The following is a 15,545-nucleotide window of genomic DNA, read 5'->3' as shown; positions in this document are numbered from 1 at the left end:
TTGTTGCCAGTATGAAAACAGGCACATCATTAAGCTTGCAGATGATTCTGTTATTGTTAGTCTACTTCAATCACATAAAGTGATCATAATTCAGTGGCAGTTAAGTTAGCATAAAAAATAAGCATGTCTATTGATATCAGATCTATCTCCAAAGCCCCGAGCACAGTATCTTTAAGGGCCATGACAGAATTCTAACATCTTACAAATATATAGTCACCTTGATTGATAACCAACGTTTTTGACCTGAATACTGGTGTATGTGTAAGGGAGACCAACAGCAAATGTTTGCACTTAAGAAACTGGACAAATTTAAGGTGGGTAAAACTTTATTCTTATTTTACAGAGCAGGGGCCTCATGTATCAATGCTGCGTACGCACAAAAACTTTGCGTACGCCAGGTTTCACGCTCAGAATCGCTCACGTTTGGATTTACTAACAATGAACTGAACGTGGGAATGTGCGCAGCTTCACGGCAGCTTTCTGGCTGGCGTACGCACATTTTTTGTGCGTGTCTGTTTTATTTCCATTGGCGACTCCTAGAGGCAGTTGTGTTAAATTCCTCTCTACAAAGTGTCTGAGCCTTGCAATGGCAGCTTTATGAGACGGGTTCAGCAGGTATATAAGGTTTCCATACCATACATTTGACCAGCTAAACATTAAAGCACAATTTGCAGCGGTCGCCTGTTTTCCCAATGTAATCTGAGCGATCTACCGCACGCACATTGCTATAAAGACACTATCTGAAGATGAATTTGCATGCGTGAATCAGAAACATTTCCATTCAATAAATGTGCAAATAAAATATGATGCTTATTGATATGAACTTATTGATGATTCCTACTTGTCTTTCTCGTGATAAATAGTTGGCAAAGTCTGATATGTAGCGGGGGAAAAAACAAAAATGAGTTCATCAGACGCTGGATTCGAGCCGAGTTCATGCTCGAACGTATCAACTCATGATCACATACGTCTTACGAGTAGCGCCACTGAGACTGTTAAGCTTACTGCAACATTTTACAGATATAAACCACACTATTTCTTTTGTTAATGCACTCAGTGCGATGTTCAGACCCAACTGACCTAACAGACCTAACCTAACAGACCTAACCGCATCAGCTAAACTCTCCCACTCTATTTTTTTCTTTTGTTGTTAATTCCGGAGAACAAACTTGCAAATAACACCGCTTTTCTCCGGTCTACCTCCGAAAGCAGCACCTCCAATTCACATTCTGTTCAAAGTTTCTCTTTTTGCTTGCTTTTGCCATTGCTTTTTCGTTGGGTTTTGCCATTAGCATAGTCATTAGCATATTCATACGGGGGAGTAGGCAGGGAGGGGTTTTGTGCTTGTGCATGTTGCGCTCAGTTTCACATTTATTCAGATGTACAAAAGAATATGCGTGAGATTCGGCGTACGCAGTGTTTCATACATCTGAATCAATGTTTTAGTAAGATTTCCACGCAAGTCTTCGTACATGAGGCCCCAGGGCTTCTCAAAGTCTGGAACCCCCATCCTGTTTCAAGAGCACAAATTTTGTTAATGGTTCAAAAAAGGGTGGATTTACTACTCTGAAAAATGAGAAACCTCTTAGTTTTTAATGAATTTTTATTGATTGTCCAAAATTAAACTGAAGGTGATAGTTTTTCTGTGTTACACTTTGTCTTCCAGTCAGTTTATGTATTTGACATAATTGGGTGACAGATCTTCACTTCAGTTTAATGTGTAAGTTTGTGTCCAGAAAAAAACAGTTTTTAAAGATTATTGAACAGAGAGGTGTGGTTTATTCATCTTGATCCAATCCAGCACAAAAGTGTTTGTGAAGCTGAAGTTTTAAAGTCAAAATGTCAAACTATGAAACAAAGGTTAAGCAACTGATTACATACTTCAGTGCCTTTTATCAAGTGAGACTGCTCTGTATTGTACGCCATGTTACTTTTGACCGACCTCAGATTGTTGTTTGTTTGTTTTTCATAAAAAATGCCTAATACTAAAGCCCAATTCCAATTTTACCTTTTAGCCCTTCTTCTTACCCCATCCCTCATTTTGTGCATCTACATACAGGAGGTGGTGTCCCAAATCTCTATGGCTTGAAGACGTACACTGTATAACCCAACAGTCAAATTTATCAAATGAAATAATAACTTTATTATGTGGGGAAAGAGACAACAACCAGGCAGAAAAAAATATAACTGTCCTATCAGAATTCGTGGTCAACAGTTTGTAGATTGCCAAATGCCACCCTTTACGATGAAAATAGTCTGTGTGGTTTTTAAGTGGTTCGATGACGGGTAATATGGCTCCTGACAATAGCCCCTGCACACTGAAAAAAAAAATCCCAATGGTTATTTATTACATACAAAAAAAGTATTGTTTGAAGATCCTCACTTTCTGGCAGCGTGATGTAGTTGCACATCATGTCATCTAGCAATGCTTGGCAAAACTTCCAGGCAATAAGGCACACTGACGTGTCACTTATGTCAAAGATATGATCCAGTGTGCAATAACCATTGACAGTTGTAAGCCACCACACTTTAACTGTGATGCATTTCTACACATATATAGCCAGGCAAAAATTTGTCAAATGTTTTCAAAAGAGACAGCCACTGACTAAGCATGTCAAAAAAAAAAAAACCTTGTTCCTGACCCCAGACTCCATGAATTTGATCACACCACTTACAAGTCCTTTGGGGTCTCCACACATCTCTCTATTTATGTAGTAGTGATAAATGCAACATTCACTGAAGCTGCAACAACTCTCCTCTTTTTTTCTTTGCAATTTAGCATTATTTTTCCCTCCTTTAAATGTGTTGTGGAAAGCAAAACATCGTACAATCAACCCGGCTTCACCAATTGCATAAGGTTGAATCTTGTACCACTTTCAATTCCTTTTTTAATGACAGTCAATAACTACCGAAGTGTTTCTTCACTTCCTTTTCCAGTTAGTGCATCTACTTTAGTGTTGTTTTGTTATATACAAAAAATGTAGATAACGGATACGAGTCGCAGATACAAAAAGACACTATAAGCAAGTCAAATAAATTTAGATACAGTCACAAAATCTGAATTGACCATCAAGATCTGCAGTGTAAATGCAGCAATCGTTATCATCTGCCTTACATTTTAGAACTCGATGCACTCTTGAACAGAGGTACAAGAATTATTTTTCCCATCTTGCCAATCAAGCATTGAACACTATCAACAGAAGGAGATATCACCCTGTCCATTTTAGGTGTGCAATCACTGTTTATTTATCTATAAACTATTTAAACATTTACCCAGTGAACCTCTTTTTTAGCTGCAGTTTTTATTTGTCTTTGTGTATGTTAAAGTCTTGTCTGGTCTGTGGACGCTTTTTATCGATGTATTACTGCTGTACATACTGTAATTGACCCTTGGGACAAAGAATAATTTTGAAGAGGAACTTAACTAAAATTGCAATGTTAAACCCAACAATTGGCATGTTCAAATGAAATGAGTGTAGTCAACTCAAAATGTATTGAATCTGAAAAGAGTTCTGAACTCAGTGTTGAAGGTAATGGTTAACGTAACACATGATTACTTCAACTTAAATGAAGTAAGTTCACAGTATTCATATAGATTAGTTTTTTAACTCAAATGGTTTGTAGAAATTGGTTTTCTTAAACTGTTTGAGTTGCCTTAACTTATTGGGTTACAATACTCAGTTGGTTTGAGTTCTCTTCATTTATTGGGTTTTACTGTGCTCCAACTGCTTTATTTACTCAAATGGATTAAGTTGAAAGTGCTCACTAGGATTAGTTTTAGAACTTAAATGGTTTGTTGCAATCGGCTTCGTCAAATGGTTTGAGTTACCTTAACTTATTGGGTTTTACAGTGGGCTAAGTACCAGAAGAACAAATACTTTGTTACTGTACTTAAGTAGATTTTTCTGGTATCAGTACTTTACTCCACTACTTATTTTTTTGACAACTTTTTACTTTTACTTCTTACATTTTTACACAAATATCTGTACTTTCTACTTCTTGTTCCATTTTTGTTACTTTCGTTTTTATGTGTTTGGTCGCGCGATCTTTATTATTTCTTATTAACAGCATCTTTTTAAAGCAAGCAGTCTATTTTTCCTCATTTTGCGCCTGCATGCTAGTGCGTGGCTATCGCACACCGTATGTGGGCTAGTTTATGAAGATTACTTTTGGGAAAGGCTAGGATGACTAAGAGAGAGAGTCGGTGAAGAAATTTAAAGAGTAATTTACAGAGTAATAATACACCTTTTACTCGATCAGATCACAGGTAAACAAGAGGTTGTTTACATGCATAAGCTTTTTGCCCACTTTTGATCATTACTGCACGGACTTTCAATCTAACACCGCGAATAATTGTGCTTTTTTTTTTTTAAAAGATTTGTACATTTAGTAATAAAACAATCAAATGTTTTATAAAAGAATGTATGCATTGTGGTTAATTTGCTTTATTTCTGGGTTATGTATAAGAGCTGCTCTTTGAAGAAATAAGCAGCTTTAGCCTAATGCAAAAAAAAAGTCTGCAGTTAAATTTGTTAAGTTGTTTTAGCAAAAGACAAAAAAAAAATCGATATATTTTAGACAGAATTCAGTGTAAAATGTAAGACATTATTTATAAAGATAGACCGGCCTACAGAATTATTTTTAGAGTGAATCAACATGACTGGCAGCTGATGTTTTTGATCTAACAGCCGAAGAACTACATGCTGAACGCTGTGAGTTTGCGTCAGAATGATGATACATGGGCTGCCTTTTTAAACAATTTTGTGAGGCTATATTGCAGAGTTTGATGCTGCTTGGCTACTTTCATAAATTTGGCAAAAAACATTTTACATAAAATTGGAGTCAGTTATTTTGTATCAATAGGATGTGAGGAATAGTTATCTACCTATCTCACTCACTATCCTTCAGCTTCGTCCCTGATTCATCAGGGGTCGCCACAGCAGAATGAACCGCCAATTATTCCAGCATTTGTTTTACACAGCGGATATCCTTCCAGCTGCAACCCAGTACTGGGAAACACCCCTACACACTCACATTTACACACACTTATACACTACTGCCAATTTAGTTACCTATTATTCACCTATACCACGTCTTTGGACTGTTTCAAATGACTACTTTTTACTTTTGCTTAAGTACAAATGTGTAGTCAGTACTTTTACTTTTACCAGAGTCGTTTTAAATGTGAGTATCTGTACTTCTACTTAAGTAAAGGATGTGTGTACTTTTGCCATCTCTGCTAGGTACAGGGGCATGAGAAAGTCCAGATTGTGAATGTCAAAACTCGTGTGATGAAGCCCTCTTGTGGTGAAAAGTAGCAATCGCAGGGGATGTTTCTGTAACATTGACCAATCATTTTGCAAAATTACTGTTTTCTGAAACTGATAACGGTTTTCTGAAATTGAAATAAAGCTTAACATTTACAAATCAATGGCAGAGACAGGTATTGTAGAAACAATTATTATAGGCCTGCTATTGTGCTTGAAAGAAATAATATTCTGATGTTCAAAACAACAACACTGTTTGTCGAATCTATATATATATCCTCTGATTGATCCAAATTAGCAGAATATTTGACTCCTGGATTGTAAAAGTATTTAAAAAAAACAGTCAAACTCCATTAAAACGAATCAATGTTGCCCATTTGCCTGCAAGTTGCAAGTAAACTGCAAGATGTACAATTTTCTTTGGACTACCTCAGGCACTCTCTGGTTGATATTCTGTTTCGGATACTGTCATGGCTCTGTCATTTTAATCTTGTTTTGGGGACAGACACTGTGCCTGTCTTGTCTCTTTTGAAGTGTGCCGTTTGCATTCTCTTAGGCCATACTCTCATGTCTATATATTTTCGTAGTGAGTGTGTGGTTGTGGTAAGCTCAAGTCATGTTCTCTCTCGCTTGTCGTTGTGTCTTGTTGTGGGCGCACTCACTTGTTTGTTTGTGCATGGCCTGCTGTTCAACCATGAGATACTTCTATCAATCCTGGTTTTGATTTGGCCCTGGGACTCAGACATGCATGTCAAACTTGTGAGTGGATGGTTAGGTGTTCACTCACTAACTGGGCACTTCTCTCTCTTGTTCAGTCTAAAGTCTTGTGTTGTCATTTGTGTAGTATGTAGCATTGTTTTCTTGTTTTACTCTGTTTAAGCACATAATTAATGTGTTCTCATTGGCTGTATGTTCTCAGCCTATTTGATGTGAGCACATGGCTTTGTTTTTCTCTTTGTGCCATATGCTTCCCTGTCTTGTTTTCACTTTATTATTCATTCATTCCACACACCCTCTACTTGTTACCTCAAGATTTGCTTCCTACAACATCACACAGGCTGTTTCTCTAAACCAAGTACGCAAAGTTCAGACTTGGAAGAATGAACTCCCGAGGACGCGAGGACACAAGTTGGGTACTTCTTCAAATGGAACAGCAGTGTACTTCATAACGTCACTTACCGCACCATGGATTCATCAGTTTCACTGTACGTTAACAATAAAATGAGAATAAAAAGTGAAATTTGAATTGGAACAGTACTTTAGCAACGATTGATGACGTTTCACGAGGACACAAGAACGCAAGTACAGACAAGAACGCATATTGAGAAACAGCCACAGTGTCTGCAGAGGCTGTTTTTAAAGGAGACAAGCAGACATCACTGTGTATCACTGTTTGCCCAGGCTCAGTCCCACTCATGTCACCAAGGTATGAAACATGACACAGACACACCAACACAATCTCGCGGCAATTCGTAACTTTTTCATTTAGTGGTTAATTCATACAAATTCGTACGATGTAATTCGTACATTTTAGTACGATTTGCGTATCCCCCAATGACGGTTGGGTTTAGGGGTGGGGTTAGGTGCCACGCCTCCTTTTTAAAATCATACATTTTCTTACGACTGAACTCGTACGAATTCGTACGAATTAGCCACTAAACTATCAAAACGTAAAATACTTACGTGTTCTCGTGAGATCAGGCTGGACACACACATGAACGAACATTATGAAAACGATAGTTTGTCGTACAGTTGGCGGTTCACTCATCAGAAGTGAACTAAGTTTGCATGAACCGTACCCCAGACCACCTCTTTCAGGCGGACTCAGGTAGACTCAGTTCAGAAGACACATTCACACTAGATAAACGTACTGTACTATGACGTCAAATGAACCCGGGTATGGACCAAAAGTGCTAGTGTGAAAGCACTCTTAATCAATGTAGAATGATACAAGTTGCTTTGTAATTCCTTATACCATTGAAGCTATTCTAGGCGCAATATTTTCAATTAAAGAAATAAATACCATAAAACAGATTCCTTATATTATGCATTTATTATTTAGTTTATCCAAGCAAATCCAAACACAAGTGTATGTTCATGTGATGTTGAAATATGTTAAATGAAGAAAGGTGAAATTAGGTGAAAGACTTATGGCTTGATCTTTCCTGTTGATTATTGTTGTATTGCTGCAGGTCAGTGTTTATCATGGCGCCACCATGTGTTCAACTGCATTAAGAAAAAAAGAGATTCTTTTTTGAACCTGAACAAAGTCTGTTTTAAACACACTTTGACACAATACATGTCAAAGATCCACTGAAATTAGTATTACTCCACAAAAATATGTTCATGTTTTTTTTTTTTTAATTAGTAATTATAAACAACCTTTCAATCCCCAAGTTTAACCTCTCAGGTATTATTACTAGTTAATATCCTGATTATTTATTAATAATCATCCAATGTAGAATATGTTTAATCAAAGTTTAAACAGCTTATTTTACTGTGTGATGAAAAGAGAAAACATGTTTACATATTTTTTTATTCAAAAAAGTTTTTCCAGCCAAAACACATTTAATAGCCAGAATGAAAACTGCAAATGTCTGTATTGTTCCCCTAACTGGCAGATACAAACACTGGTGTGTTAAGAAGTAATGTTCCTGTTCATGAAGCTGTGTGAAGACTGCAGACCTTATGAAAACACAAAAGTGAAGTGAATCACACGCTCAAAGCTCAGATGTGCAATTTATGTTGTCATATTTATAGCTAAGACACTTTCAGTGAGGTGGAAAATAGAAAGTGATTTTACAAAGACCAAGTGGACTAAAAAGTGTGACATTGATGTTTGTGGTGTGTTCCAGCAGATGCAGTTGTGTATATGTGACAGACACGCTGTAATGAACATGTGGGTTTCCAGTTCAACTGACTTACACTAACTGTTCAAGACAAACATGCAAAAAAATAAAACATGTAACTTCTCTGACAAGAACAGATAAAGATTATAACAACTGGTACAGTCAATAAATACTGGAAATACTTACAAGATCCTGGTTTGAATCAAAGTTCATCTTTCCTTTCTACCCTGTTAAATGAGAGAAAAGGAGAAAAGCACAAGAGAAACACTGGAGTTATGTTGTGTGTGAATGAACCTGCAAACTTGTAGTTTTTCTAATTTTTATACTTTTTGCAAACTACTAATATGATAGAACATACATCTTTAAGATAAAATGAAATAACACATTTTTATTTTGTTGCAAAATTAATTTAGCAAATATTTTTATATCCACTTTATATTTGGAAGACATTCAAAAATATTTTACATTTAATTAATGTTATTGAAGTTTGGATTTTGGACACTTTTAGATAAAAAAAATATTGTCCATATATAAACATAAATGTCTGCATACACTGTAAAAAAAAATCCATAAACGAACAGTTTACTACATGGGTTAACTTCATTTATTTATGCTCTTGAATTGCATAATGGGATTTTGGTCTTTCCGCCAGCACACTTTTAATGTTGAAAGCTAAAATAAATAAATATATAAATAAATAAATACATTTATTGACATATTTAATTGTTTGAAGATTATATGGGTTAGTGTTAGTAAACTGCCAGGAGATTTTCTGAAATTTTTGTGTGTTAAGTCTTAGAGAGATCAAAGTCCAATAATGCAATTCATTAACGTTAAAAAAACAGGCAAAAAATGTAAATCACAAAATACAGAACCTGTTAATTAATAGATTTTGTTTACATACAGTTGAAGTCAAAATTATTAGCCCTCCTGTAAAACCTGTAATATTTTTCAAATATGATGAATATCAAAGTGATGTTTAACAGACTAAGGACATTTTCACAGTATTTCCTCAAATATTTTCCTATATTAAATATTTTAATTTCTTTTAGTTTAGAATTTATGCCATTTTTAAAATAATGTTAAGATCAATATTATTAGCCCCATAATATTTTTTGTTCCATTCTCTTAAAGAATAAACCACTTTTATCCAATAACACTTTAAATTGCAGTGAAATCTGAATTTATACTAGTATATGGCAAAAAAAAAAGACAAATAACAGGTTTTGTCATCATAGCAAAGGCAATATAAATTAGTTATTAAAACTACTATTAAACTACTATAAAACTATTATGTTAAAAAAATCTTCTCTCTGTTAAACAACACATGGAAAATATTGTTTTAAGTAATTACAATTTCTTTAATGAGAGTTGATAAAAGTAATTTAAATAAGTAATTAATTAATATTTTTTTAAAGGTATTTCATTGTGACATCAACTGTATGCATTTAGATCTAAATATATACTGTATATTTAACAGGAGTTATTTACACATTAAAAAAGCTTAACAAAATCGATACATATTCATTAAATTGAATATAAATACCAGAAACTGCCTGCCCTTACACACGAACAACAATAGATGGCATTTACACAAACTGTAGAAGAGCTACAGTACTATTATAAATATTAATATTTAAAGATGAAAATAACTATTTGCCAACTCAACTGACTTTGTGAACGTGATTTCAATAGAAACTGTCTGCAAAAATACATTTAGAAAGCATCAAAACGTGAAATGAACAACAAAGTTAAACAGGTAAGGAAGCAGGTTAATGTCACCTGTGTAAGCAGATTTTCAGACAGAGCAGAAAGATTGCAGAGCACGAGACAACTCTGGACTGGTACAATTATCTGACAGACACAAAACAGACAAACAAAAATCAGTCATCCAACACCGGCTATAGGCACTAAAGACCTTGTAGTTTCTGAATTAAACATTTTTACAGAATAAAGAATAACCTGTTATGGTTAATGTCCATCTTGTTCCTGCTGGATAACAGGTGTAGTTTCCTGCATCAGACGCTTGTATTTGCTGTATTGTTAATTCTCTTGGAGCTGCTGGGTTGATGTGAATCCTGTTAGAGCTGAAGTTTGTGTAAGTTCTGTTAATCTCAGAAGAATGTGTAAAAATAGTGGAGTTGTTCATTCTCCATGTAAAGTCATCATCTAATGTGGTTTTGTTGCAGTGAAGTGTGACCGTTTCTCCCACAAACACTGCTTTGCTGATGTGCTGCATAATTTTTGACTCTTGATTGGATTTGCAATAACCTAAAGAAGACACAAAAAATCACTGTAGTTTTAGTCCGTTTACTGGGTTGTGAAATTGTTATTATTACTTTTTTACAGCCATTGTTAAGTAGAAACATAAGAAACACAAATCACAGTTTATATGGTGCTTAATCTTTTGACCTGATAATACAGCACGTTATGTTTTTAATAACTCCACCATATAATAAGTAACATTTCACCATCATAGTGTGTAGGAGTCATCAGCTGGTATAATTTGGTTTATCGGCTCTGGGGTCTGGGGCTGTATTCATATCTTCAAGATAAAGGTAGCTCCTATCGTACCATTTTAACAAAAATTAAGGTACATGTTGGTTCTAGATTTGGGACTCATTTGGGTTTTCATGCAGTATTTTAGGCTTCTAAATCAGTCAATCTTTAAGAGAAGTGAAGAGTACTCCTAAATCACTAGACCAAATAACAAACTATCATCTGTCATCTTTGCTTCAGTACAAAAATAATATGTAATTATTTACATGTCTTTACTTAAGAGTTTACTAAACATATCTAAACAAATTTGTCTTCCATTAAATAATTTTTCATGCATCATTTCTTTTTTTTTTTTTTAAAGTTTACACATTTTACTATCAGCCATGCTTATTTTACTTTCTTAATTAAATTCTATTAATATGGCAAAATACAAATAATGGCCATATATATATATATATATATATATATATATATATATATATATATATATATATATATATATATATATATATATATATATATATATATATATATATATATATATATATATATATATATATGTCGCTGGTTCGAACCTCGGCTCAGTTGGCTTTTCTGTGTGGAGTTTGCATGTTCTCCCTGCCTTCGTGTGGGTTTCCTCTGGGTGCTCTGGTTTCCCCCACAGTCCAAAGACATGCGGTACAGGTGAATTGGGTAGGCTAAATTGTCCCTAGTGTATGAGTGTGTGTGTGAATGGGTGTGAGGATGTTTCCCAGAGATGGGTTGCGGCTGGAAGGGCATCTGCTGCATAAAAACTTGCTGGATAAGTTTGCGGTTCATTCCGCTGTGGCGACCCCGGATTAATAAAGGGACTAAGCCGACAAGAAAATGAATGAATGAATGAATATATATATATATATATATATATATATACTAGGGATGTAACGGTATTGTAAATACCGTCATACCGCAATATTAAATTTTTTCGATATTACCGAAGTCGCATGACTCGGTAAAACTATAGGTCTTCTGAGAAAATTTGCTCAGGCGAATGAAGCGAACGGGAGGTAGCTGAAACTTCATTTCCCATCAGCCCCGGCGTGGCCATAATCCTTTGCGGTCTGTTGTCGCTACAGATCCAGTAATGCGGAAATGGAGTGTGCTGCTAGTAGCGGAGATGAAAAAAAGATGGAAATGATCGAACCTAAAGCGGGTGTTGTCGCCGCGCGCGTGCTGAATAGCGGTGCTGTCGCGCGCGTTCTGATCAGCTGTGTTGTGGCGCGCGTATTGTAAAGCGCCGAGGGGGTTTGAGCGCGCATACTCAAGAGAGGTGTTATCGCGCGCCTACTGAAGGGCTGGACTGGACGGAGGTTGTGTCGCGTCGCGGGGGCACTTTTGATCGTTTTGGAAGGGCATTTTCTATCCAAGACTAAAAAGGGCATGTACACTGCACAGGTTGAGCCCTATGTGTGCACGTGCCTGCAAGTTGGGGAATACGACTAATAACAGTCATGGGGACTGCAGAAACACAGCACACTGTTCAGATTGATGCAGACATTGACTTGTACCGCAAAGAGATCTCTATCTCACTCATGGTTTGTCCTCTCAAGTGGGGGAAAGACAATGCACAACGTTACCCCACTGCTGTCAACCTGGGCCAAGTCATATCTCTCTTGTCCCAGAATCCTCAGTCCCAAATGAGAGGGGTTTTTTCTGTTGCAGGGGACATTGTAAATACCCAGAGATACCAGCTTTTACCAGATTATAGTTATATGATAATTTTCCTTTAAACCCATCTCTATCTAAGTGAGTGATTAAATGTTAAATGTGATGAGTTTTCAACAATACTAAATTGAAACTTTATTTTTTTTACATGGTTTAATAATTTTTTTTTATTAAAATTGAAGTTCCTGTTTCAAAGCTAACAGATAGATGGCTAATTTGTATGTCATTGACACTTTTGGCACTTTTTTGGAGTATTTTCAAAAGTTTTTTTTTTTCCTGTAAATGATTCAATAAATACCGTACCGTGACATTCATACCGAGGTATTACCGTACCGTGAAATTCTGATACCGTTACATCCCTAATATATACTGTTGAAGTCAGAATTATTAACCCCCCTGTTTATTTTTTTCCCCAATTTCTGACAGTAAATAATGTTTTACTATACATTTTTCAAGACACTTCTATACAGCTTAAAGTGACATTTGAAAGCTTAAATAGATTAATTAGGTTAACTAGGCAGGTTAGGGTAAATAGGCAAGTTATTGTGTAATGATGGTTTGTTAGACTATCAAAAAAATATATAGCTTAAAGGGGCTAAAAAATTTTATTTTATTAATTAATTAATTTTTTTATATTTCCCAAATTATGTTTAACAGGGCAAGGAAATTTTAACAGTATGTCTCATTATAATTTTTCTTCTGGAGAAAATCCAATTTTGTTTTATTTTGGCTAAAATAAAAGCAGTTTTTATTTTTTTTAAAAACCATTTTTAGGTTTTTAAGCTATATATTTTTTCGGTAGTCTACAGAACAAACCATTGTTATACAATAACTTGCCTAACTACCTAATTAACCTAGTTAAACTACCAATAATATTTGTTATATATATATATATATATATATATATATATATATATATATATATATATATATATATATATATATAATTTCTGTTTAACGGAGAAAATATTTTTTCAGCACATTTCTAAACATTAGTTTTAATAACTCATTTCTAATAACTGATTTATTTTATCTTTGCCATGATGACAGTAAATAATATTTTACTTGATATTTTTCAAGACACTTTTATACAGCTTACCGTGACATTTACAGTAAAGGCTTAACTTGGTTAATTAGGTTAACTAGGCAGGTTAGGGTAATTAGGCAAGTTACTGTATGATAATGGTTTGTTCTGTAGACTATCAAGAAAAAATAGCTTAAAGGGGCTAATAATTATGTCCCTAAAATGGTGTTTAAAAAATGTAAAACTACTTTTATTGTAGCCGAAATAAGACAAATAAGACTTTCTCCAGAAGAAAAAATATTATCAGACATACTGTGAAAAATTCTTTCCTCTGTTAAACATCATTTGGAAAATATAAAAAAAAAGAAAATATTTCAAAGGGGGCTAATATTTCTGACTTCAAATATATATATATATATATATATATATATATATATATATATATATATATATATATATATATATATATATATATATATATATATATATATATATATATGTATGTATATGTGTGTATATATATGTGTATATGTGTGTGTGTGTGCGTGCATGCGTGCGTGCGTGTGTATTTTTAAATAATGTATTAAAAATATATTGAATTAATTATTTTGTAAGAAACAGTATTAATGTAACACTGGAAGAAATATATTTATTTGTTGTTTAAAACATCTAAAACAAGAAAAAAGCTCATCTGTACATATATAATATTCCTTTAAAACATTTATTCAACTTTCAACTACAATCTGTTAAAATTGTAATTTTCAGACTCTAAATATGTGTTGATATAATGATTGATGTTAAAAAATGTTCTTTGTTTCCATATATTTTAAATATATTTAAAAACATTGTTTATTTTTATTTGACAACATTTTGTGTGTGCATGTGTGTGTGCGTGTGTATGCATGTGTATGAATACAGACCCAAGTCATTATTAAATAAATGCTAAAAAAAGAAATTATCTGAAATCAGTACCTGCATAAATCAGAAGAATAAAGATGACACAGAGATTCAGATGAAGAATCCAGGTTTGAAATTTGTCCATAACAACAAACTCAGCTTAAAGCTATTAAGGACAATAAACTCTTACCCTCTGCTGAACACTTGTAGATGGGCTTAAGAAAGTCAACTAAAGGAGGAAGTGAAAACAAAGAGCAATGCCTAAAATAGCTGATGCCTTCATGTAGTTTAAACTAAGTAAAAAATAAATAAATAAATAAATTATGTGGAATAATTTAGATTTTACTCAGATTCACTCATTTTCAAACAGTGTTTATACAGAACTCAAAATAGATTTAGCTCCTGGATGTGTGTAGGTTTATTATTTTTATTTTTTTAGGTTCTTCCCTGTTTTGTATTTTTACATGTATGTTTAATTATGGCACAGTGGTCCTGATAGACCCACTGTTTAATATTACTGTTTGCCCTCACATGTAACTGAATCACAATACGACTCAACTTGGATGTGAAATGTTGAGTAGTTAATATTCAAAAGTGTGAGATTGCTTTTTCAAAAGGACAAATAACCTGCATGTACTTTGTCATTAATTGAGTTACAAATGTAAGCATAAGTAAATTGTGTCTGTAGTTTCAAGCAATATTTTTCAGAATCACTTTGCCTGATTTTTGTACAATGTGTAATCCATAGAGAAGCAAAGCACTCCAATCATAAATGTGAACTAATGATCCAAAACACATTAATGTTTTGGTGAGTAAAGTAGTTATTCTCTAAGAAGAGCAACAGGAAAAGACAAGCAGGAAGATATTCGCCACGGAGACCTACTGTAATAACCAGAAAATAAATTATTCTACAGCGACACGAATCACACTTCACACATTAACCACAAACAGGACATTTTGCATCTCTGTATGATCGAGACAATTTTTCTAAAGCCTAGTTCTCTGAATAGTTTTTCTATATAAAGTACTACATTTGTATTCATAGAGAAGGCTAATCAGTGGTTTGATCTAAGATTAAAGTTTTTAAAAAAGTCTGATTTTATGTTAAGGTTTAGTTCAAGGATCTCTGAAATAACTCAGAAATAAGAAATCAAAATTACAATGTTTATTTAGCTAGTGCACAATAACAAGTTAATCCACTGAAAAAAGGAAACTTTCTTTGGGCCATTTTCAATCCAACCCAGCAGACACACAAAGTCATAAGACATTAATAGACTCTGCAGTCCTCACCACTCTCTGCAGGCG

At 34.2% G+C, this 15,545-nt stretch overlaps 2 protein-coding genes across 3 annotated transcripts in view; one reads left to right on the top strand and one right to left on the bottom strand.

Moving 5' to 3' along the window:
- The window catches only part of LOC147842272 (uncharacterized), a 543,494-nt gene that overhangs the window by 19,558 nt on the left and 508,391 nt on the right, over positions 1-15,545 (top strand). The window lies entirely within an intron of this gene.
- LOC141376073 (uncharacterized) lies at positions 7,306-14,441 on the bottom strand. 2 transcript variants are annotated; one of them, XM_087267522.1, is made up of 4 exons: positions 14,316-14,441; positions 10,079-10,387; positions 8,303-8,343; positions 7,306-7,952 (listed from the first exon to the last, which is right to left on the bottom strand). In XM_087267522.1, exons 1-3 carry the CDS (start codon positions 14,383-14,385, stop codon positions 8,339-8,341), a joined length of 384 nt encoding a protein of 127 aa, XP_087123648.1. In that variant the 5' UTR covers positions 14,386-14,441; the 3' UTR covers positions 7,306-7,952; positions 8,303-8,338. The 2 variants fall into 2 exon arrangements, with proteins under 2 accessions (XP_087123648.1, XP_087123647.1); XM_087267521.1 differs by having other exon boundaries at positions 7,306-7,493.

This window comes from Danio rerio, chromosome 9, assembly GCF_052040795.2.
Source record: "Danio rerio strain M-AB ecotype USA chromosome 9, GRCz13ab, whole genome shotgun sequence".
In the NCBI taxonomy this organism is placed as follows: Eukaryota; Metazoa; Chordata; class Actinopteri; order Cypriniformes; family Danionidae; genus Danio; species Danio rerio.
Note: the sequence above shows the minus strand (reverse complement) of the source record. Positions and strands in the feature narration are given on the sequence as shown.